This window comes from Crocuta crocuta, unplaced genomic scaffold, assembly GCF_008692635.1.
Source record: "Crocuta crocuta isolate KB4526 unplaced genomic scaffold, BGI_CrCroc_1.0 scaffold9, whole genome shotgun sequence".
Lineage (NCBI taxonomy): Eukaryota > Metazoa > Chordata > Mammalia > Carnivora > Hyaenidae > Crocuta > Crocuta crocuta.
This window is the reverse complement of record NW_027551567.1, coordinates 2,269,484-2,293,007: the sequence shown is the minus strand read 5'-3', so window position 1 is coordinate 2,293,007 and position 23,524 is coordinate 2,269,484. Positions and strand designations below refer to the sequence as shown.

Sequence of the window (23,524 nt, the reverse complement as noted above, 5' to 3'; positions counted from 1 at the left end):
AGAGTGCCCCGGGGAGGGGGGGGGGTTGGGAGGGGCTCTACATTGCAATGGAGTAAATGGGAAAAAACGGATTCAAATAAATCTTTCAAAAAATCAACTGGGAAGTGGGAGGGGAAATATAAAACAAAACAAAAAGGTGTGGTATCATTTAATATTAGAAACTTAGATATGTTTATAGGCTTAGAAGGACCTGCTTAAATTAGAGATTGATATTAATAATAAGAATACAACTGAAATGAAGTTTCTGAAGAAAAGGGATCAAAAACAGAGATCAACTTTGAACAGAAAAAGACACCCTTTGGAAATAAATGACTGTAATCATGAAACTCTATAAAGTCCATCATCTCTATTGTTTAAAAGGGATCTCAAAAGTTACACAACGTTAGTTGTACAGATGTTTCTGCCCAACATGAATATTAACCTAACATGTACATTTTCTTTCTACTTTGTATTTCAGACCAATGTAAGCAACAAATATTCTAACTTTAAATCTCCTTCTCACCTAAACCAATGTTTTTGCATCTAATTTTTACTCTAGCAACATAAAATATTTTTATGAATAAGAAAATGGAAGGATAATTGCCAATGACCTGATTAAGTCATGAAATATAATTTAAGAAAGTACCATGGCTCTTTTAATATTCAATATTTGGGGTCCCTGGGTGGCTCAGTCGGTTGAGCATCCGACTTCAGCTCAGCTCATGATCTCACGGTTGGTGGGTTTGAGCCCCACATCAGGCTCAATGCTGATAGCTAACTCAGAGCCTGGAGTCTGTTTCAGATTCCGTGTCTCCCTCTCTCTCTCTCTCTCTCTGACCCTTCCCTGCTCTCTCTTGCTCTCTCTCAAATAAAATATTTTTTAAAATAAAAAATACTTAAAAAATAATATTCAACATTCTTTGTTATGCAAATGCATAAAATTCTAATTTTATTATACTTTAAGACATTAATAAATAACTTGAGGTTGGTTTTTTTTTAATGCTTATTCATTTCTGAGAGAGAGAGACACGTGGAGTATAAGTGGGGGAAGGGTAAAGAGAGAGAGACAGAATCCGAAGCAGGCTCCAGGCTCTAAGCTGTCAGCAGAGCCCGATGCAGGACTCAAACTCAAGAACTGAGAAATCATGACCCAAGCCAAAGTCAGATGCTTAACCAACTGAGCCACCCAAATGATTTGCCCCAAAATGACTTCAGTTTTAAAGTAAGATAATAGTTATAAAAACCTTCACCAAAGCAAATCTCTACAGAAAAATATGGAAGATTTTGTATTTGACATAAAAAAAATTTCCATTAATTAGGTAGTAGACTACAAGTTTAGTATAATATGTCTTCAGTGTTTAAAAAAATTTTTTTTCAGTCTTCCTCAGTTCAGTATGAGAATGGGTCCACCTAGTGGCAAGTAAAGCACAGTTCCTATCTAAAGATGAGCTCACTATTAACGATTTCAAGTCAACTTACCCAAACTTGTCTTCATTTTCTAGGTAAGCTAATATAATGAAAAAATGTATATAGCCTGTCAAAAAATATTAACACTAATGTATATAATAAGAGAAAACCACAGTTCTTTAAAAATCAAATCAAGAAACAATCTCTCCAGCAAACATAAAGAAAGATGAGCTATAACAATAGACCCATACATCCTGGATATATAAAAATAAATTAAGAAAGAAGGGATAACTTATAAAGGGCGAGTGGCAACCTATCTTTTTAAATAAAGCCTGATTTTGATATACACAATGTCCTTTCTATCTCACTGGTCAGATAAATTAATTTTTAAGATCAAAAAACTTATCTCATCAGTCTAAATCAGTGCTTCTTCCCAGAGGACATCTGGCAATGTCAGGAGACATTTTTAATGGTCACAACTGGTAGGGTGCCACTAGCATCCAGTAGGTAGAGGCCAGGGATGCTGTTAGACCTACTATAAACCACAGGACAGCCTCCCAAAATAAAGAATTACAGTCCAAAATGTCAATAGCACTGAGGCTGAAACACCCCAAGCAATAAAGAGGAAAAGGAAACATTTTTTTAGAACTTACTAGGTGCCAAGTTATCTTTTTTTTATTTTTTTATAGTTTATTTTTGAGATAAAGACAGAACATGAGCAGGGGAGGGGCAGAGAGAGAGGGAGACACAGAATCTGAAACAGGCTCCAGGCTCTGAGCTGCCAGCACAGAACCCAATGCGGGGCTCGAACCCACAAACCGCAAGATCATGACCTGAGCCAAAGTCGGACCCTTAACCAACTGAGTCACCCAGGCACCCCAGTGACAAGTTATCTTAAATATCTTTATTAACCTAAAGTTTTTTCCAAAACAAATGTGTGCTACTCATGAAAATACATATTCACTAATCTGCTACAATATTTTTAATTGAAAACACCTAAAGTAACTACAGGCATTAATTATATATCTATTACTTATAGTCTACTATTTACTAAGAAATCAGCTGTTTCCTTTTCTTTTTAATTTTTTTTTTTAAATTTATTTCTGAGATACAGCATGAGCAGGGGAGGGTCAGAGAGAGAGGGAGACAAAGAATCTGAAACAGGCTCCAGGCTCTGAGCTAGCTATCAGCACAGAGCCCGATACAGGGCTCAAACCCATGAACCATGAAACCAGGACCTGAGCCGAAGTTGGATGCTTAACCGACTAAGCCACCCAGCCGCCCCAGCTGTTTCCTTTTTAACACAAAACAGATTTTTTTTAGATTTCTGCAGTCCACAAAATTCTTATTTTCAGAAGAATTATTTCTGTACATGCAAACAAATATGTATATGCAAATAAATGCATTATAGCCACAGTGTCTTATCTGTAATTATAATTTCATTAAAAAGCTCTAAAAAATTTAAGCTTTGGTAAATCATTTTGGGAACAAAACCTGACCTAAACTGATGTGACATTATTTATAGTCTATTTTTTCCCACTTAGCATCAATAGAACATTCATACATTTAACTGCAGGAATGTTAATGTGTTTAATTATGGGATGGTCTCTAACATCAAGAATATCTCTAAATACTATTTCTAAATAGGAACGACTAAAAGGAACCAATCTCCTCAAATAACTGATTCCAGGTCTGGAAAACATGGTGTGTCAGAAAACAAGAAAACCATCAAAGATAATGGATAACAAAAGAATACAGAAACCAATTTGAAGGGGCTCCCACTGCCCTAGGGTAGAGCAATGCAGACATTAATAAATATTGACCAGGGCACCTGGGTGGCTCAGTCGGTTGAGCATCTGACTTTGGCTCATATCATGATCTTGCAGTTTATGAATTGGAGCCCCACAATGGGCTCCCTGCTGTCAGTGCAGAGCCCACTTCAGATCCTTTCTCTCTCTGTCTCTCTCTCTCTCTTTCTCTTTCTCTCTCCGCCCCTCCTCCACTCATGCCTGCTCTCACTTTCTGAAATAAAACATTTCACAAAACAGAATATTGACTGCAACTGATTTAAATACATCAACTGTATAAAAATTATCCCAATACAAATGCACAATTTATTACAATGTTCAACTTATTTTCCTTATGTCCAATTTCCTAAATTGGGAGAGTTAATCTTTCTGAAATCATGACATCTGTTTCTAGATGTTAAGACTTACTGCCCTCCTTCAAATTCTCTAAGTACAGTTAGCATTTACCCCTACAATGGCTTCTCTCAAATGCAAAAACAGTTGTCGCTCAGATAAAAGCCTCAATACTATTTTAGGCTGTATTTTAGGTTGTGCACCTAAATGTAGGTGTATATCTGTGTACTCGTTACATATATTCTTGTCAATGTGTAAATACAGACACACATACACATCACAGTACTGTATGTCATGTATTTTCATGTTACTGTTCTCCCATTAAATAATAGTTCCATACTGTATAATATAAATGTCTACTTTTATCAGATATGTAAGCTGTTCTCAGTTTTTATTACAAATGAAGCTGTGATGGGGAACCTGTGCCTCAGACGGTTGGGCATCCAACTTCAGCTCAAGTCACAATCTCATGGTTCATGAGTTCGAGCCCCACATCAGGCTTGCTGCTGTCAGAGCAGAGCCTGCTTTGGATCCTCTGTCCCCCTCTCTCTGCCCCTCCCCTGCTTGTGCTCTCTCAAAAATAAATAAAACATTTTTTCTTTTAATGTAAGGGGCACCTGGGTGGTTCAGTTGGTTCAGGGCCCAACTTCCACTCAGGTCATGATCTGACGATTCATGAGTTGGAGCCCCATCATGGGCTGACAGCCCAGAGCCTGGAGCCTGCTTCAGATTGTGTCTCCCTCTCTGTCTCTGCTCCTCCCCTACTCATGCCCTGTCTATCTCTCAAAAATAAATAAACATTATTAAAAATATTTTTATTAAAAAAATGAAGCTGTGATGAAATTCTTTCATGTAAATTTTCAGGTCCATCTCTACTTCCTTATAATGAATTCTTAGATGTAGTCTTGATGAGTCAAAATTGTATAAACACTTTTAAAGATCTTGAGAAGTACCACCAAACTGTCTCTACAGAGAAGCAGTACCAATTAACACTCTAATTAACCATGTATGAGTGCACCCAATGTATCCAATCCTTGACATTTTAATTTTTTAAATCTTTGCCAATTTAATGGCAGAAGGTAACAACATATATTTTAATTTGGTGCTCTTGTTAACAAATAAAAAATTTTTTCATGTTTCTCAGCTATTTATATTTTTTATAAATTGCATTTTCATTATTTTCCATATTTTTCCATTGAGGAATGACTCTTTTACCCAATGGATTATTGGATTATAAAATCCTTGTATATATTTTTATCTGTCATACGCTTGAAATATTTTTCCAAATTTATCAAATAATCATTTTGAGACTTAGTTTCCTTATTTGTCAAATGTGGATAACACCACATACTACATAGCTGTTATAAGGATTACATTCATTCACTTCTTCATTCATTCATTTATACCTTCCCATCCTGTTGGCCAGGCAAAGAATAAGCATTCATTTACAGCAGCAGTTACTATTATTTACTAATAAATAACACATTTTAACTCTTGACAGCAGCTCTCAAATTTAAGTGTGCATAAAAAAAAATCGCCTAAGACCCTTGTTTAAAAGAAAACAAAAAAAAAGAACTGATTCCTAGGCTTCAGACCGAGAGGTTTTGATTACGTAGGTCCAGGATGAAGCCCTAAAACAATTTTTTTTATTTTTTTTATTTTTTTTTAATATTTTTTATTTATTTCTAGGAGAGAGAGAGAGAGACAGTGGGAGCAGGGGAGGGTCAGAGAGAGAGGGAGACACAGAATCTGAAGCGACTCCAGGCTCTGAGCTGTCAGCACAGAGCCGGACGCGGGGCTCGAACCCACAAACTGCGAGATCATGACCTGAGCGAAAGTCGGACGCTTAACCGACTAAGCCACCCAGGCGCCCCTAAAACAATTTTTTTTTAAACAGGCATTTCTAATAAACATCCTTAGGTAATTCTGATGCAAACAGTCCCTGCACACTACTAAAGAAATATTTATGGATTCTGCCTTTGGTGACATACTTGAAATATCCTACCTTACCCCAGAATTAAATAAATGCTGACCTGTATTTTCTCCTACATTCTTACCAGTCCTTTTAAAAATATTTGATTCAGGAAGCACCTGGGTGGCTCAGTCAGTTAAGCATCAGACTTTGGCTCCCAGGTCACGATCTCACAATTTGTGAGTTCAAGTCCTGCGTCAGGCTCTGTCCTGACAGCTCAGAGACTGGAGCCTGCTTCGGTTTCCGTGTCTCCCTCTCTCTCTGCCCCTCTCCCACTTGTGCTCTGTCTCTCAAAAACAAATCAATGTCAAAAAAAATTTTTGTTTAATATTTAATTCATCTAAAATATATGTTATAATATACTGGGCTAACTGTCTCAACACCATTGTTGAATAATCACACCTTCCCCCTATGATTTAAAAAACATCTCCTTTACCACCAGGAAACTTCTGTAGTTTCCAATGCTTTACCCTATGCTTTAATAACTGGTAAGGACAATCCCCTCATTACTTTTGTTTTTCAAAATTTTCTTGCTCATAATATTGCCTATTTGATTTGCGAAGTAATTTTTCTCTCTGCTCCATATATGTTGACTTTCATGGCAAAAGTAAATTTTACAAACAGAAGAAATTAACTTCATAGTAATTCTTTCAAAGTCTCTTTGGGATTTTGCTCAGAATTACATTAAAAATTGGAATTAATGGACACAAATGACCTTTTGTCTTTTAATATCCAAGTATATTTCCTTCATAAAGACCTCCTACACTTCTTAATAATTTTATTCCTTGGTATCTTGTGCTTCCATTACAGAAAAGAAAAATGAATTTACAACTCAGATTGCTTAGGATATGATCTAAGCTGTAACAACCATTACTAGCTGTGTGAATGACCCTGAGCAAGTCGCTTAACCTTTCTAAGCCTGTTTCTCATCATCAAATGGAGATGACAAATGTCTAACCTAATAGGACTGCTGTAAAAAGAAAATGAGATAATATATGTAAAATGGTTTACAAGGTGACCAGCAGAGCGAAAATGTTCAATAAATGTTAACCAGTATTACTAGTAAGACCATTCTCTTATTAAGAATAAGATCATTCTCTAATTTTCTTTTCAAAGATGTTTATTTTTGAGTGTGAAAGAAAATACACAAGCGAGGGAGGGGCAGAGACAGAGGACGAAAAGCAGGCTCCACACTGAGAGCACAGGGCCCAACACAGGGCTTAAACTCATGAACCATGAGATTATAACATGACCCAAAGTCGGACCCTTAACCAATTAAGCCACCCGAATGCCCCTCTAATTTTACTTCTTACTGTTTATTTGTAAGAAAGTTGATGTTTTCTTATTTATCTGTGTCCAAATATATCTCCTGAACTTTCTTACCATACCTAATAGTTTTTCAGTTAATATCCTGAATACAGAAAATATTAACTGCTTATTACTTTAAAAAGGAGAAATTGAAAAAAAAAAAAAAAGAATCGCAAAATATTGACAACAAGAAAGTTTTAAATATTACCTCAAAAATTACAAGGGCAAATGACATGGAAAAACTTTCCAATAGTACATATATGAAGTTAATTTGTGGTACCTAGATATCAGGAGAAAAAATTATCCAATAAGCTGTACCAAACCAAAGAACTGGTTATACAGAAAATATTTAAATTAGATCAATTCAAACCATATGACAACATAAATACCAGAAATAACAAAGAATCAAAGCTAAAAATCAAATCTTAAAAATTCTATAAGACCATTCCTGGAAGCACTGTTTAAAACTGGGGGGGGGGACCTAAAAATAAGCCAAATGTCATTTTAAGTAACTGTCATTTTTTTTCTTATTTAATACATTTGTTTATTGCCTGCCTTCCACCTTCCCTTCCCACTCCCCCCACACTAAAATATAAGCTCCAGAAAAGCAGAGACTTCTTTGTTTTCTCCACTAATATGTTCCAAGAACCTGCATCTTGCAAAGAACAGCCGACAATAAATATCTACTGAAATGACTGTCCATCAACAGAAGAATGGACAGTAGTGTATTTGTGACGGAATATTATACAGCACCAAAAACGAACCACAGTTACATACATCATCATGGATCAATCTCAGAAATATAATACTGACTGGGAAAAGAAAATTTCACAATAAACAGTATAAAATGCAAACTTATATAAAGCAACTATGTACTGTTTAAGGGAAACTTCCCCAATAGTGTATCTGAAGAGGGGCACTTAGGGCTTTATCTTCAAAAATACAAAAATTACAAAACCATATTTCATAGTTTACAAAAGTTAGTCTATTACTTTAATAAATACTTCCTAGTGATTACTTTAAAAAGAAACAAAAAAACTTCCATATCACCTCACTTGCAAAAAAGAAAATAGAAACTCAATCTCAAAATAAAATATTCAAACAGTGGTAATGTAAAGCCAAACATACCTATAAGTTCAGGTGGGTTTCTTTCATTAAACCGCTCACACAGACGAATAAAAGTCTCAGTATTCTCAGTTGTAGGGCACTCACCATGTCTAGTAATATGGAAACATTTTGGTTTTTTGAAAAAGAAGAAACTGAAATTTCAGCAAAAGGTTTCAATCTTAAAGAATCTTAATACATGACTTACCCTTTACACTGAAGTTTTATATATTTGATTCCTTCTTTTTCTATGTCATTTCTGTCATAGAACCTTGAAGTATTAGTCAAGTCCACTAACAAGCCCATTTTAACCTTAAAAAAAATAAAGAAAAAGAGAAAGGACAAATTTACTAGTAACTGAATTTGTTCCAAAACAAACTGACTAAATGGCAATACTCCAGTTTCATCCATTTACACTGAGGGAGATTTTAATGAACTACTGACAACAAAAGCAACACTCACTCTTATTTAAGGCACTAGAACTTAGCAGGCACTAAAACAAAATAAATTAAGCCCCAAACTAATGATGGAAAAAGAACATAAACAAAACCTACTGCATTTCAACATCATAAAAGTCTACCCAGGGGCGCCTGGATGGCTCAGTCAGTTAAGCGTCCAACTTCAGCTCAGGTCATGATCTCACAGTTCGTGGGTTCGAGCCCCATGTCAGGCTCTGAGCTCACAGCTCGGAGCCTGGAGCCTGTTTCAGATTCTGTGTCTCCCTCTCTCTCTCTGCCCCTCCCCAATTCGTGCTCGGACTCTCTCTCTGTCTCAGAAATACATAAACTATAAAGAAATTTCTTTTTAAAGTCTACCTAAAAAAACCAACATGGATGTCATTTTCTGCATCTCCCACTTCATCTATGATTTATTAGGCAAGACGATAAAGCAGGAAAAGCCTCTATCTAAAAGGCACCCCCACTCAAGCTCCAGGCACACATCAACCCAACATTCCAAGCAGCTATCGCAACATCACCTGCTAGGCAGTTAAATAAGTGAGTACAAGATAAGGCAAAAAGTGTGTACAGTCAAAATTCTCTTGTAAATCTCTTAAATAAGCAATGAAGAACAAGGCTCATGGCCATAACTGTACATCTCACTGAAGACTTAATCCCATCTCTCAGCCAGTTTTTCTTCCTGCACTGGAACAAAAAATCATTATTTCTTCTGTTGAGCACTAACTGAAGTAGTTGGCTTATGATGAGGGGCCAAGTGGTTTAAAAAGTCTTTAACTAGAATCACATTCAGACTAGTGAGATAGTCTCACTAAGAAGAAATGCACACGTGAACTGAGCCAAGTAAAAGAAGAGTTAATCCATACATCCTCCACCTCATTCTGAAGCTATACTCTCTGGGAAGAATGGCAAGAGAAACAATCTATACTTTTTAAACTGTTGTTTTTCTCACTTTCATTGCTAGTGCTTTTATTGAGTACCTATTACTGGATGTGCCTAAAAGAAACCGGTCTACATAATAATTTGACTCCATTATTAGAGAGCAAAAAAAAAAAAAACGGCAAAAACATTTATATGTCTGTCACACACAAAACTGACAAAACGAACAAAACTGTGTTTCCAAAACATTAACTAGCCACCATAATGTACTCCACTGATGTCTCCAGATTCCTTAGTTCAAGTGCAGATGAGAGAGAGGTCTACCCATCAGATGAGCTCTAACAGGAAATGTATTTTTGATGTCATTTTCTACAATCTGCCCCACCTGGGCCTACTTCTCTTCTCACATACCTTCTGCAGTTATCTTAATTCCTTCAGAGAACATGTATTGTCAAACACAAACATTTAGAGCTCATTAATACAGCTTCTCAGTGAGTTAGAATTAGAACCCATGTTGTGTCTCCAGGTCCAAAATAAGAAATGGATGAAAAGTTGTGATAAGCAAGAAAATATGAGTTTTCTAAATACATAGGAATAGTTTAACCACAGAAACTGAGAGACTGTACTACATGACTTAATTGCCCAGAGCTCCATAAACGTGTGTGTGTGAGATGTGTGATGTGCCTATGTGAATAACGAATTTGTATGTGAATCTGTGTGCATACACATACATACATATATAGGTTACATATACATATTTATATTTCATAATAATCTCAATCCAAGAAGAATATTAATAGTATCTATCTCATAGTGTTGTTGTGAGAATGAATGAAGTCCTTGCTTTATTCTACATGCTTTATATGCACTAACTTTAGTATTTTATGTACAGATGAGGAAACTGAAACAGGAAGAGATTATGTAACTTGCCCACAAAGCTCTAAGGGGCAAACTGGAAATAAAAGCCAGACTATGTGGCTTCTAAGTTCAAACCCAGTAAACATTTAATGCTCTATAAATGTTAACTATGATTTTCAACATGATTACTAACAATAAAAATAAAAAGTTTACAAGCTAAAATTAAAAATATAAACAAAGACTCAAGAAAACTACACCAAGAAAAGGGATGAGTAACAGGTTTTCAAATCTAAATGGCGCTTTTTCTACCCCATGATAGAAGCCTTGCACCTAATGTGCACCTGGGTGGCCCAGTCAGTTAAGCATCTGACTTCAGCTCAAATCACGATGTCAGTTTCTTGAGTTCAAGCCCCACATGAGGCTCTCTGCTGTCAGCAAAGAGCCTGCTTTGGATCGTCCTCTCCCCCCCCCCGGAGCATGCTCGCTCACGCTCTCTCTCTCTCAAAAATAAACATAAAAAAAAAAGACCTGCACATAATGGGTACTAATATTTGTTGAACATACTAAAATGGAAGAGTACAAAGGTTAGTGTTAAAGGCTGAATTACGTCCCCTAAAAAGATATGTCCAAGTCCTAACTCCTAGAACCTGTGAAGGTGACCTTATCTGGAAACATGGTTATGGAATCTTTACAAATATAGTCAAGTTAAGATGATGTCATACTGAATTAGGGTGTCTTTAAAAGACAGAAATTTGGACACACATAGGAAGAATGGTAACAAGAGAGACAACCCAGAAAGCTGGAAGCCAAGGAATGCCAAGGATCACAGGCAATCACAAGAAGCTAGGAGAAAAGGATGGAAAAAGATTCTCCCTCTAAGCCTCCAGAAGGATTCAACCTTTCCAACACCTTGATTTAGAACTTCTGGTGTCCAGAACTGTGAGAGAATAAACGTCTGTTGTTATAAGCCACCCAGTTTGTGGTAATTGGTTACAGAAGTCCTAGGAAACTAACTTAATCAGAATTATGTCAGAATAATGTAAAAAATGATGATGTTTCATACAGAAAAATACTTTGGCACTTTTTGTAAAACTAGCCATGCACTCAGCAATCGTACCTTTGAGTACTTATTCCAGAAAAACAAAAACTACTGTTCACACAGACACCTGTGCCTGAATGTTCACAGCAGCTTTATTTTCAATATCCCATACCTGGAAATAACTCAAGCTGGTTAAATGGCTATTTAAACATTCAATGGGAAAAGAGTTAAATAAACTTGATACAGCCACACAACTGAATACTACTCAACAACAAAAAAGAACAAACTTTTTTTTTTAAATATAATTTATTGTCAAGTTAGCTACCATACAGTGTATACAGTATGCTCTTGGTTTCGGAAGTAGATTCCCATGATTCATTGCTTACATACAACACCCAGTGCTCATCCCAAGTGCCGTCCTTAATACCCATTGCCTATTTACCACGCCCCCACCTACTTTTTTCCCCTTCCTTTCCTCCGTGGTCTTGTTAAGTTTCTCAAATTACACATATGAGTGGAAACATAGGTTATCTGTCTTTCTCTGACTGACTTATTTCACTTAGCGTAATATCCTCCAGTTCCATCCATCCCATTGCAAATGGCAAGATTTCATTCTTTCTCATTGCTAAGTAGTTTCCAATGTATATATAAACCACATCTTCTTTAGCCATTCATCAGTTGACAGGCATTTGGGCTCTTTCCATAATTTGGCTATTGTTGATAGCACTGCTATAAACATTGGGGTACATGTGCCCCTACAATTCAGCTCTCCTATATCCTTTGGATAAATTCCTAGTAGTACTATTGCTGGGCCGTAAGGTAATTCTACTTTTAATTTTTTGAGGAACCTCCATACTGTTTTCAAGAGCGGTTGCACTAGTTTGCATTCCCACCAACAGTGTAAGAGGGTTCCTGCTTCTCCACATTCTCACCAACATCTGTTGTTTTCTGAGTTGAAATTTTAGCCACTCTAACTGGTGTGAGGTGGTATCTCAACATGGGGTTTTTTTTGTTCTGTTTCTGTTTTTTTAATGTTTATTCATTTTTGAGAGAGACAGAGCATGAGTGGGGGAGGGGCAGAGAGAGGGAGGAAGGCAGAATCTGAAGCAGGCTCCAGGCTCTCAGCTGTCAGCACAGAGTCCTCCGCGGGGCTCAAACTCATGAACCATAAGATCATGACCTGAGTAAAGACTGACACTTCACCGACTGAGGCATCCAGGAGCCCCTCAATGTGGTTTTGATTTGTATTTCCCTGATTATGAGTGATATTAAGCATCTTTTCAGGAGTCTGTTGGCCATCTGGATGTCTTCCCTGGGAAAGTGTCTATTCATGTCTTCTGCCCATTTCTTCACTGGATTATTTTTCTGGGTGTTGAGTTTGACAAGTTCTTTATAGATTTTGGATACTAACTCTTTATCCAATATGTCATTTCCAAATATCTTCTCCCCTTTGGTTGGTTGCCTTTTAGTTTTGTTGATTGTTTCCTTTGCTGTACTGAAGCTTTTATCTTGATGGGGCCCCAATAGTTCATTTTTGCTTTTATTTCCCTTGCCTTCAGAGACATGTCCAGTAAGAAGTTGCTGTGGTCAAAGAGGTTGTTGACCATTTTCTCCTCTGAGGTTTTGATGGTTTTCCCATCTCACATTTAGGTCTTTCATCCATTTTGAGTTTATTTTTGTGTGTGGTGTAAGAAAGTGGTCCAGGTTCGTTGTTCTGCATGTTGCTGTCCAGTTCTCCCAGCACCATGTGCTAAAGAGACTGTCGTTTTTCCATTGGATACTCTTCCCTGCTTTGTCAAAGATTAGTTGGCCTAACATTTGTGGGTCCGATTGTGGGTTCTCGATTCTATTCCACTGATCTAGGTGTCTGTTTTTGTGCCAGCACCATACCAGCTTTATGATTACAGCTTTGTACTACAGGCTAAAGTCCAGGATTGTGATGCTTCTTACTTTGGTTTTCTTTTTCAACATTACTTTGGCTATTTGGGGTCTTTTGTCGTTCCATACAAATTTTAGGATTGTTTGTGCTAGCTCTGAGAATACTGATGCCATTTTGATTGGGATTGCAACGAATGTGTAAATTGCTTTGGGAAGTATTGATATTTTAACAATATTTTTTCTTCCAATCCATGAGCATGGAATGTTTTTTAAAAGGAACAAACTTTTGGTTGAAACATACAACTTGGAGGGACTTCAAGGGCATTACACTTAGTGAAAAAAGCCAATCTCCAAAAGGCCACATACTGTTTTATTCCACTTATACAACATTATCAAAATGACAAAACTACAGAGATGGAAAATGGATTAGCAATCACCGCTGTACAGGGATGGGGGTGGGACAAGTCTAACAAAAAGGGGTGGAATGAGGAAGTTCCTTTGTAGAGATCAAACAGTTCTGTAACCAACATCAGGAATCTATACATTGGATCAAACTGCATAGAACTATACACATACATACACAAATGAATGCATGTAAAAACTAAATAAGATCTGTAATCTATTCAACAGTACTATACTGTACAAAGGCCAATTTCCTGCTTTTAATACTGTACTACAATTACATAAGATTTCACCATTGGGAAAAGCTGGGAGGAGGGATGGCAGAATTTATGTACCATTTTTGCAACTTCCTCTTAGTCAATAAATTATTTCAAAATACAAAGGTCTTTTTTTCAAACCACCTGAAGAACAAGAGAGGGATAAAGTAGACCAAGTCAATATCAAAAATGTTTTGTTTCTTACCTTCAGACTCTTTAGATAATTTGAGAGCATACTGGGATGGAACCGATTTTCTTCAGCAACTTGGCTATCATATCTTGGTCCTAACATTGTCTTCAGAGGTAAGAATCTTCCTAAACAACATTAAGATGGGTAACAATTTTCATTAAAGAAAATGTTCCAACTTGAAACCGTAATTAGCAATTCTCAAATCACTTTCTTAAAACACTTTAAATAGAACTGTTCATGAAGTATTCTCAATCTAAACTACACCTTTAAAAGGTACCACCTTAGGATTTTTAAATAAATTCTAGAAATTGACAATAAAATATAATAGCAAGAGAATAATTACCAGTGAAAGAAAATTCCAAAAAGATTNNNNAAACTCTTAAGGGGGGGGGGGGGGGGGGGGGGGAAGAGTATGAACAAAATTGGTGAGGGACTAAGGGGTACAAACTTCCACTAATAAAATAAATAAGTCACAGGTATGAAATGTACAGCATAGGAAATAGAGTCAATAATATTGTAATAACATTGTATGGTTACAGATGGTAACAGTACATCACGGTAAGCATTGGATAATGTACAGAATTGTCCAATTACTACATTGTACACCTGAAACTAATATAACATTCTATGTCAACTATACCTGATTAATAAAATTTTTTGAAGTAAAAATACTAAAAAAATTTTAAAGCATTGGGTAATAGTTTTTTTTTTAAAAAAAAACTAAGGTTTTAAACTATTACGTTAAAAAGTTATTGCTGTAAAGCCTTTAAATACAGGAAAATTGACAATAGAGTGAATTAAATCATTTCTTTAAAATTCGTAAAAAATTTTACTTTTTTACTATGAGGTTGGAAATTTCTCCATCTTATGCACTTTATCCTGCATTTCAGGATAGGGATCATGCTGAGAAGCATACTAACCAAAATCACCTTTCAAACAACAATTATCAGTAATCATAATTTCAGCAAGACTGACTTCTTTGGCCTTTGTTTTTCTGAATCACAGTATAAGCATAGAAGTAGTCACCTCATATAATAATTTTAAAATCAACTATTTTAACTGATTTATATCTTAAAACACAACGTCTGTAAGAATAAATATGTACCTAAAATAACTTGAGTAAAATCTTAACATGTGTCCACAGATTTTAACCTAAATCTCATAAAAACATAACTTTTTAAACTTTTATTTTCTACAAAACTATTCAGGATCACCAATAACTTCTATATTGCAAAATCCAATGGTCAATTCTAAGTTTTCAAAGAACTGTTTCAAAGTCACTGTTCAACTCAAGAACACTTTTTAAATTCAATTTAGTTTTTAATTCTTGAATCACTTTTTCAGTTGGCTTTCAGGATATACACATTTCTGGTTTTCCTCCGGTATGTCTCGCCTCCACCTTTTAACCTCCCTTACTGGCTCCCCCTTAACTCCCTGACCCCTCAATGTTTTGTCCCAGGGCTCTGTCCTTTGACCTCCTTTCTTTCAAGATTCACTCACCTGGTATTTCATCTGGTCTCACAGCTTTAATATATTTTTTAAAAATTTGTTTCTTAATGCTTTATTTCTGAGAGAGAGAGAGACACAGGACGAACATGGGAGGGTCAGAGAGAGAGGAAGACACAGAATCCGAAACAGGCTCCAGGCTCTGAGCTGGCTGTCAGCACAGAGCCTGACCCAGGGCTCGAACCCATGAACTGTGAGATCATGACCTGAGCCAAAGTCGGACGCCCAACTGACTGCTCCACCCAGGAGCCCCTGGTCTCACAGCTTTAAAAGCCACCAATGTGCTGCTGACTTACAACGTGTATCTCCAGTCCAAACCTCTCCCTGAACTCTAGGCTCAGATATCAAACTGCCTACCTGACTTCATCTCCACATGATGTCAAAATACGTCTCAGATCCGATTTCCAAACCTGAGCTCTCAATATTCCAATTCCAAAAGCAGCTCCTCTCATGGTCTTCTCCATCTCAGCAGGTGGTAACAGTATTTTTTAGTAGCTCAGGCTAAACTGTTCAGAGTTATCCCTGACTCCTCTCTTTTTCTCATACCCCATCCCACGTCCAATCCATCAGCAAATCGTCTCGGACCTATCTTCAAAATATATCCAGAATCTGATCACTTCTCAATACCTCTATCATCATCTCATCTAAATTCTTATACTTCATTTAGCTTATTTAACAAATATTTAATAAGTACCTATTATGTACCAGGCATTGTTCTAGGTACATGGAGTGCATTAGTGAGAAGAGAACATAACAGAAGAGAACAGAACAAAAGAGATAAAAATCCCTGCCCTCATAGAGTTGATATTCTACTGGGGGAAAATGAACTATAAACAAGAAACATAACAAATAAGCAAATAATATGATATGTTAGAAGATTCATCCCATTAGACCCTCTCTCCTTCTCATTGCTGTCCTTGTCACTGCTGAGACACTGCTGTCTCAGAGGTCTGATCCTCTTTCTATCAGCTCCTCCAGGCTTCACTTATTTTTTTTTTTTTTCAACATATGTTATTGAGAAACAGAGACAGAGCATAAACAGGGGAAGGGCAGAGAAAAGGGGAGACACAGAATCCGAAGCAGGCTCCAGGCTCTGAGCTGTCAGCACAGAGCCCAACACAGGGCTCGAACCCACAAACTGTGAGATCATGACCTCAGCTGAAGTCAGATGCTTAACCCACTGAGCCACTCAGGCACCCCAGCTTTACTTCTTACCCACCATCAGAGTCCACAGCTGATCATCATAATCAGTCTCTTCTAAATACGCTTAACCTCCATCCTCCTCCCACATCATTCAGCCACACTCACCTGAGGAAAACCCAGACCTCAACAAACTCAACAACCTGACTTCTCTGGGCCTACACCTGTGTGGCGCAAGGCTCCCTGAGGAAATCTCACAGCACAGCAGATAGCAGACACTATAAACCATAACCACCAATCTCAAAGGCAATCCTACCACACACAACTATCTTCTGTGATAAATGTTTCACATATTTTCCTCATTCATAAAACATAGCAAGTTTCCCCATCCCCTTTTCAACAGACAATTTTATGCTACACCCCACTGAAAAGGTAAAAAGAAACAGAAAACATAATAATATAAGCTAATTTTGCATGCTTACTGCATACCAAACACCATTTAAAACATTTTACATAGATTAATTTATTTACTCCTAACAAAAAAACAAGTACTGTTATTATCCCCATTTTACAAGTGAAAAAACCAAGGCAAGAGAGATTAACTTGTCCAAATGTCACTTTTCTCTAATAAGCGGGAAAAGAGTGATTCGAACTCAGATGATACAGATGTTAACTATTCAACAATGCGCCTCCACCGTCAGACAGAAACTTGTCTCACCTTTGCAGTTAATCTACAAACCTTTCTGTATCTCAATCCATCTTCTCTTTCATCTCCCATCCTTCCCCCATTAAACACAATCCCCGCCCTTCTGCTCTGGATTACCTTCTGTTTTCCCTCCTCAAGGACCATGAATCAACCCTTCCTCCCCTCCACGCTGTTACCAACCGTTCCAATGTTTTAACATCTCAGCAGCATCTCACATACTTGACAACTCCTTCCTTCTCAAAAAATGCTCTTGGCTTCCATGACACCAGACTCTTTTACACCATCCCAATTTCTGGCTACTCCTTCTCAGTTCCTACGGTCTCTCTTTTTGCCTTTACCAGACTTCTAAATTCCAGATTTCTGTGGGTTCTATGCTGGGCCTTCTCTACTTTCTCTACTCCACTCTCTCTAGAAGGTCTTATCCACTGCCATGGCAGAAACAATTCTATCTGTTCACCAAATATTTTATATTCCTCTTTCAGGGCACATGGAAAGACTACATTTCTCAGCTTCTCTTGTAGTTAGGTGAGGTCCATGTGACTGGATTCTAGCCAGTGGGATATCAGCAGGGGCTAAACATACTCCCAAGGCCGGCTACAAAACCTCCCTGAGAGATCACCCATTCCTGCTCTTCCCCTTCCATGACATTAAAAGGACAGCAGCACAGGATGTAAAGAGCCCAGAGACTCACACATGGAGAAGAATTACTTACAAAAGCTAAGCTGACAGACAATGCATTGAGATACGAATGAGAAACAAACATGTTGACTGAAACCCCTGAATTTGGGGAGCTGTCTGCTAAAGAAACTAGCATTACTTATCCTGATTAATCAACTACCATGTCTTTAAATACTGTCTTTATGCTGGTGATTGTTAAATGTGTATCTCCAACTCAAACTTGTTTGAATTCCAAACCATATATCCAACTGTATACTCAACATCTCTTCTTGAGTAATCAGCATCTTAAGAATACCTTGTCCAACCCACTTCTCCCCAGGAAGCCCTAATGGTACCAATCATCCTACTCCATAAGCCAGAAACTTAGGACTCATTTTTAACTCTTTCCCTCATTTTATATCCAAGTTCTGTCCATTTTCCCTCTTTAACATCTCTCAAATCAGTCTACCACTCTTCAACTCTACTTTAACATCACCATTGTCTTTCACTTGGACTATCACAACAAATTCCTAACTAGTCTCCCTACTTCCATTCTTGTCTCTTTCACTTCATTAAACATAGAGCAATCAAAGTAAACTTTGTTTTCCCAAGTAAACTCTATGCCCAATGTGGGGCTCGAACTCACGACTGGAAATCAAGTCACATGCTCTATGGACTAAGCCAGTTAGGTGTCCCTATTCAAAGCAAACTTTTTTTTAAGTTTATTTATTTATTTTGAGAGAAAGAGAGAGCATGATTGGGGGAGGGGAGAGGAAGAGAGAGAGAGAGACAGAGAGAGAACAAGAATTCCAAGCAGGCTCCACGCTGTCAATGTGGAGCCCAACATGGAGCTCAAACCCACAAACAATGAGATCATAACCTGAGCGGAAATCAAGAGTCAGACCCTTAACCAGCTGAGTCACCCAGGCGACTTTGCAAGTCACCAAAGCAAGCTTTTAAGGGCACATGCCTGGCTCAGTCCACAATGCATGTGACTCCTGATCTTGGTTTCTAAAAAAAAAAAAAAAAAAAAGTAAGCTTTTAAAAATTGACATTAAATCACCTCATTCCAGTGCTTTAAAAACTGCAATAGTTTGCTAGTGCAATTTTAAAGTATATAAATATTAAAATTCCTAATCACACTCTATTAGCCTTTATGATCTGGTTCATACTGTCCAAATGCATAACCTCACTTTCAGTCTGAGATCNCCCCAACTATCCATCTAGCAAACTTCTATTTATTCAAGATAATTCATGAATCACCTCCTCCAGGAAGCCTTCCATAATCCCCATCTCCTTCCTCATCCCCTCTTCCTCAACCTAGAATAAAGAATTAGGTTTATCACTTCAGGTATTCCATAATATTTTATAAAAGTTGTTATCACACTTGTTACAACATAATTATTTTTAAATGATTTTCTATTCCCATGAGATTATGTACTCTTTAAGGTAAGGGACTATGTCTAAATCATCTCCCTAGCCCCAAGGACTAGCAGAAATTAGACTTTCAAATATTTCCTAAGCAAAATGACTCCAAAGCCACCAACCCTATCACTAGGGTGTTTCATAATATATTCCTACAGTTAGTTCCTAGTGGATTCTTCACATAGTCAGTACAAGTACCAAGTAATCTTTTATAAGTTTTATTTAAGTAATCTCTATACCCTATATGGGGCTCGAACTCACAACACTGAGATCAAGAGTCATGCACTCTTCCAACTTAGACAGCCAGGCTCCCCAAGTACAAGATAATTTGATGTTGAATGACCTACCTATAAGAAATGAGAATTTTGCTTTCTTAAAAGTGTTCACCTGAAATCTATCACTAATAAGGTGAAAAAAGAATTCTTCAGAAATAAAACTTGGCCCTATCTCCAGGAGCTCTCTCTCCTTGGAAGCCTGGTTTAATTAAAGAAGGTGACTTCATAGTGAAACAGATTATATACAATTAGTACCATCTTCTAACTCAGGAAAATTATGAACATCTAATACTAACGAGATGCATCCTAATGTTTACAGTGGGAAAATTTAAGCAGCCATAACACATCTTCCTAAATATGCCAAATACCAAAGAATTATCCAATAAGCATGGATTATTTTTCTAATCAGAAAAAATAAGAGAAAGAAAATATGAAGCAGAAAATGGAATGTGAATTATTCCTTATTTTTCACTAAAGAATGCAAGGATATAGCTAGTATTCCTTGCTCTCCCTACCATAAAAGATTGCTAACCTTGCATTTCCAAAATAAACAATATAGCATGAACACTTCAGGAACATACAGAGAAAACTATAAGGGAAATTTAGAGAAACTTATCAAGAATTGTACATTGTATTCACTTTACTTTCTAATAAGCATCACAAGCCAAAGCAGTATTGATTCCCCCTAGTAAAGATCCAATTTGACTGTCGAGGGGCCTGGGATTCTGTCCAAGGACCACAATTAATCAGAAAGGTGAGCTTAGCATCTCACCAAGCCACAATTATTAAGAATCTAATTTTTGGAAGCCAAGATATTCCAATACAATAATAAGGAAAAGCTTTATTCCTGGTTCTTCATTCCCAGGAGAGGGACAAAAAAAGGCACACAACTCTATTTCTCAGAGAGGCGTTAAGCTTAGCCTTACCTGCTGCTATCTACCTCCAGACAGTGTCACATTTCTCCCATTTATCTAACAGTAAGTCAGTATCCTGATCTTTGTCACTGCCAACCTCCAGATTATATTAGAATTCTGATATTTAAACCATTTTTTCTAATTCCAAATAAAAAAAATTCACTTTGGCAAGGAATTCTTTATAATTTTGTTTTTCTCACAAATCAGTGCAGGAGATAACTAACTAATAAAGGAATCCAGGAAACATGCTCCAAACTAGAAAAGAAGCCAGGCATCTAAGTTTAGAGGTTTCTTCATAACTCCACAGAGAAAACCACATGTAGAAAACAAACAATTCACTACAAAGTTAGAGACGGTGAGGGAAAAAAAACTCAAAATGGCTGAAGAGGGAAGACCTACGAAGAAAAATATATAAAAAATTATGACCAATTCATTTGAATGAGTACAATGATTATAAAGTACAAACTGTTTTTATTTTAAGTGAAAATACATCAAAAATGGTTACAGTATAAAGAAAAAGGGGTGCCTGGGTGGCTCAGCCGGTGGCGTCCGACTTGGTTCAGGTCATGATCTCATAGCTCGCCTCATGTCAGGCTCTGTGCTGACAGCTCAGAGCCTGGAAGTGGCTTTGTATCCCAGCTTTGTATTCTGTGTCTCCCTGTCTCTCTGCTCCTCCCCAGCTCATGCTCTCTCTCTCTGTATCTCAAATAAATAAACATTAAAAAAAAATTTTTTTAAAGAAAAAGAAAACATTTCCTCACCCTAAGGCTTGCTTAGGTGATCTTTCAATATCACTTGTACATCACTGATATGGCTGTATGGACTGAAGATTTTATACAAAATGTGAAGAAAGGCTGACAAACTAGGAGAATCAAGAAACCTGAATTAAAAATGACAAAAGAATCTCTTCCAACAATTTTAAATAACTAGTCAGACATACTATACGTATGCACGTAAGTAATCATAGCTAACTACAAAACTTTTTAATTCTTGTTTCAAAATACCTTCTAGAATAAGCATTAAGTTGTAGTTAAAATTTAAAACTTTCACTCTTCAAAAGACATTGTTAAGAAAATAAAAAGGCAAGTCACAGATGGCAGAAAAAAATTTTTAAGCGTATATCCAACAAAGGACTTGTATTTATAATATATAGCTCAACAATAAGATAAAAATCCAATTTAAAAATCAGTACAAGATTTGGACATTTCACAAAAGAAGAATGTGAATTGCCAACAAGCTCAACACCAAACCACAATATTACTAAATACCTATTACGGTGAGTAAAATTTAAAAACTGATCATACCAAGTGTTGGAGAGGATGTAGAGCAGAGTACTCTCATACATGGATGGTGGAAATGCATAATGTTATGACTTTGGAAAAGAACTTGGAAACTTTTTAAAAGGTTAAACATACACCTACCATATGGTCCATTCCTGTCCCAGAGATTTACACAAGAGAAATGAAAACCTATGTCCAGACAAATAACTGTACACATTAATTTGTAATAGTCAAAAACTGGAAACAACCCAAATGACTATCAACAAGTGAATGGATAAACAAATGTGATATATCCATAACAATGGACTACTGCACAGTAAGAAGGGATGAACATTTAAATACAAAAACACAGATAAATCTCAAAATATTATTTTGAGAAAGAACCCAGAGACCTCCCCATCAAAAAAGTGTACATATTATGTTTCCGTTTCTTTTTAAAAATTATAGAAAATGCAAACTAATCTACAGTGACAGAAGGTATTTAAGAAGTTACCTGAGGAGGAAAGGATTACCAAGGGGCAGGGGGGAACTTTGAGAAGTGATGGTTATCTTCACTATCTCTACTGTAGTAATGGTTTCATGGGTGTTCCAGTGGAAGTGTGTGCATGTGTGTGGTCAATATTTACCAAACTGCACTTTAAATTTAAAACTTAATGTGCGTCAAACTCAATAAAGAGGTAAAAATTCACAATAAAAGTCTTTAAAAAAAAGAAAAAAACGAACTCTAGTCTCAGTGTCGATCCATTTCACCAGTGGGAAACTTCCCCTCCTCTTGCGCCCTCCATCTCAAGACTGACACTTTTCCTTTCCCCCTCCGAGAACCCTGGAAGGCTCACAAACTTCTGACTAAGCTTCAAAGTAATGCTCACTGTGTTCTTTGGGTCCTCAGCTCCTGCCACACAAACCTCCTGTCTACCTTCCCGTTCGCAATAAAATAGTTAGCCTTACTGGATAGGGACGCTTGCCCCCGCCCACCGACCCAGCCCCTCCAATCCATTTTCCCAAACACTTAACCACGAAGCTTCATCGGACAGAGCACATCTTGGTCCTGAAATACCACTAACGAGCAGGGAGCCGCCGAAAGCTGCGCCCCTCAGACGGCCCACGCCTAGATCCACCGGTAAGCAGGGACTCCAACAGCCCCCCCGTCCGGGTTACCTGCCACAGGCTGGCCGCGCCGCGGACAGTTCAGCCACCGCGGCGGGATCTTGTTATGAGCCATCTCGGGGCCGCGCAGAGCCACCCCCTCCACCAACGCTCGCCGCACCAACGCCGCCGCCTCCTCGCGATCGGCTCCGCACTTGGGGTCCCAGGCACTAGGATCCCGGCCGGGGTCCGAATCCCAGCAGCTTCTACCCGGGAAACGTCAGACGCGGCGCGCCACTTTCATTCAGGATCACCGCTCTAAGCGAGCCCACAATGCAGCGCTACTTCCGCCCCCCAAAAGCCCCACCCACTTCTTTCCGAGGTCAGAGGGGAAGACCGAGGAGCTCCGTAGAGGGACGGGAAAGAGTTAAAGCCTTGGCGAATGGGAGGGACGCGTCTGACGTCGCCCCGCCCTGCCGAAATTCCGGCGCGCTCTTTGGGCGGCTTTGCGCAAGCGCAGATGGCGTCGTACAGGTCCCTGCAGAACGACACGTATTTTTTCCCCACCTAGACAGCGCATAGCCCTCCCCGAAAATAGAGGGAGGTCAAGCCTCTTTCCGCTGATCCGCAGCTTCCGCAAAGGCATCTATTTTACTGATGAAAGGG

The 23,524-nt window shown here is 37.8% G+C and overlaps 1 protein-coding gene across 3 annotated transcripts in view; it reads right to left on the bottom strand.

The window, feature by feature from the left end:
* Positions 1–23,201, bottom strand: part of RNGTT (RNA guanylyltransferase and 5'-phosphatase) — a 317,119-nt gene extending 293,918 nt beyond the window's left edge. For all 3 annotated transcript variants that reach the window (XM_077750277.1, XM_077750275.1, XM_077750276.1), the window contains exons 1-4: positions 22,931–23,201; positions 13,885–13,994; positions 8,120–8,223; positions 7,936–8,024 (exon numbers count right to left, since the gene is read on the bottom strand). In XM_077750277.1, the coding sequence (XP_077606403.1) occupies positions 7,936–8,024; positions 8,120–8,223; positions 13,885–13,994; positions 22,931–22,994 (367 nt within the window). In that variant the 5' untranslated portion in view covers positions 22,995–23,201. The remainder of the gene's footprint in view (positions 1–7,935; positions 8,025–8,119; positions 8,224–13,884; positions 13,995–22,930) is intronic.
* Positions 23,202–23,524: the final 323 nt, after the last annotated feature.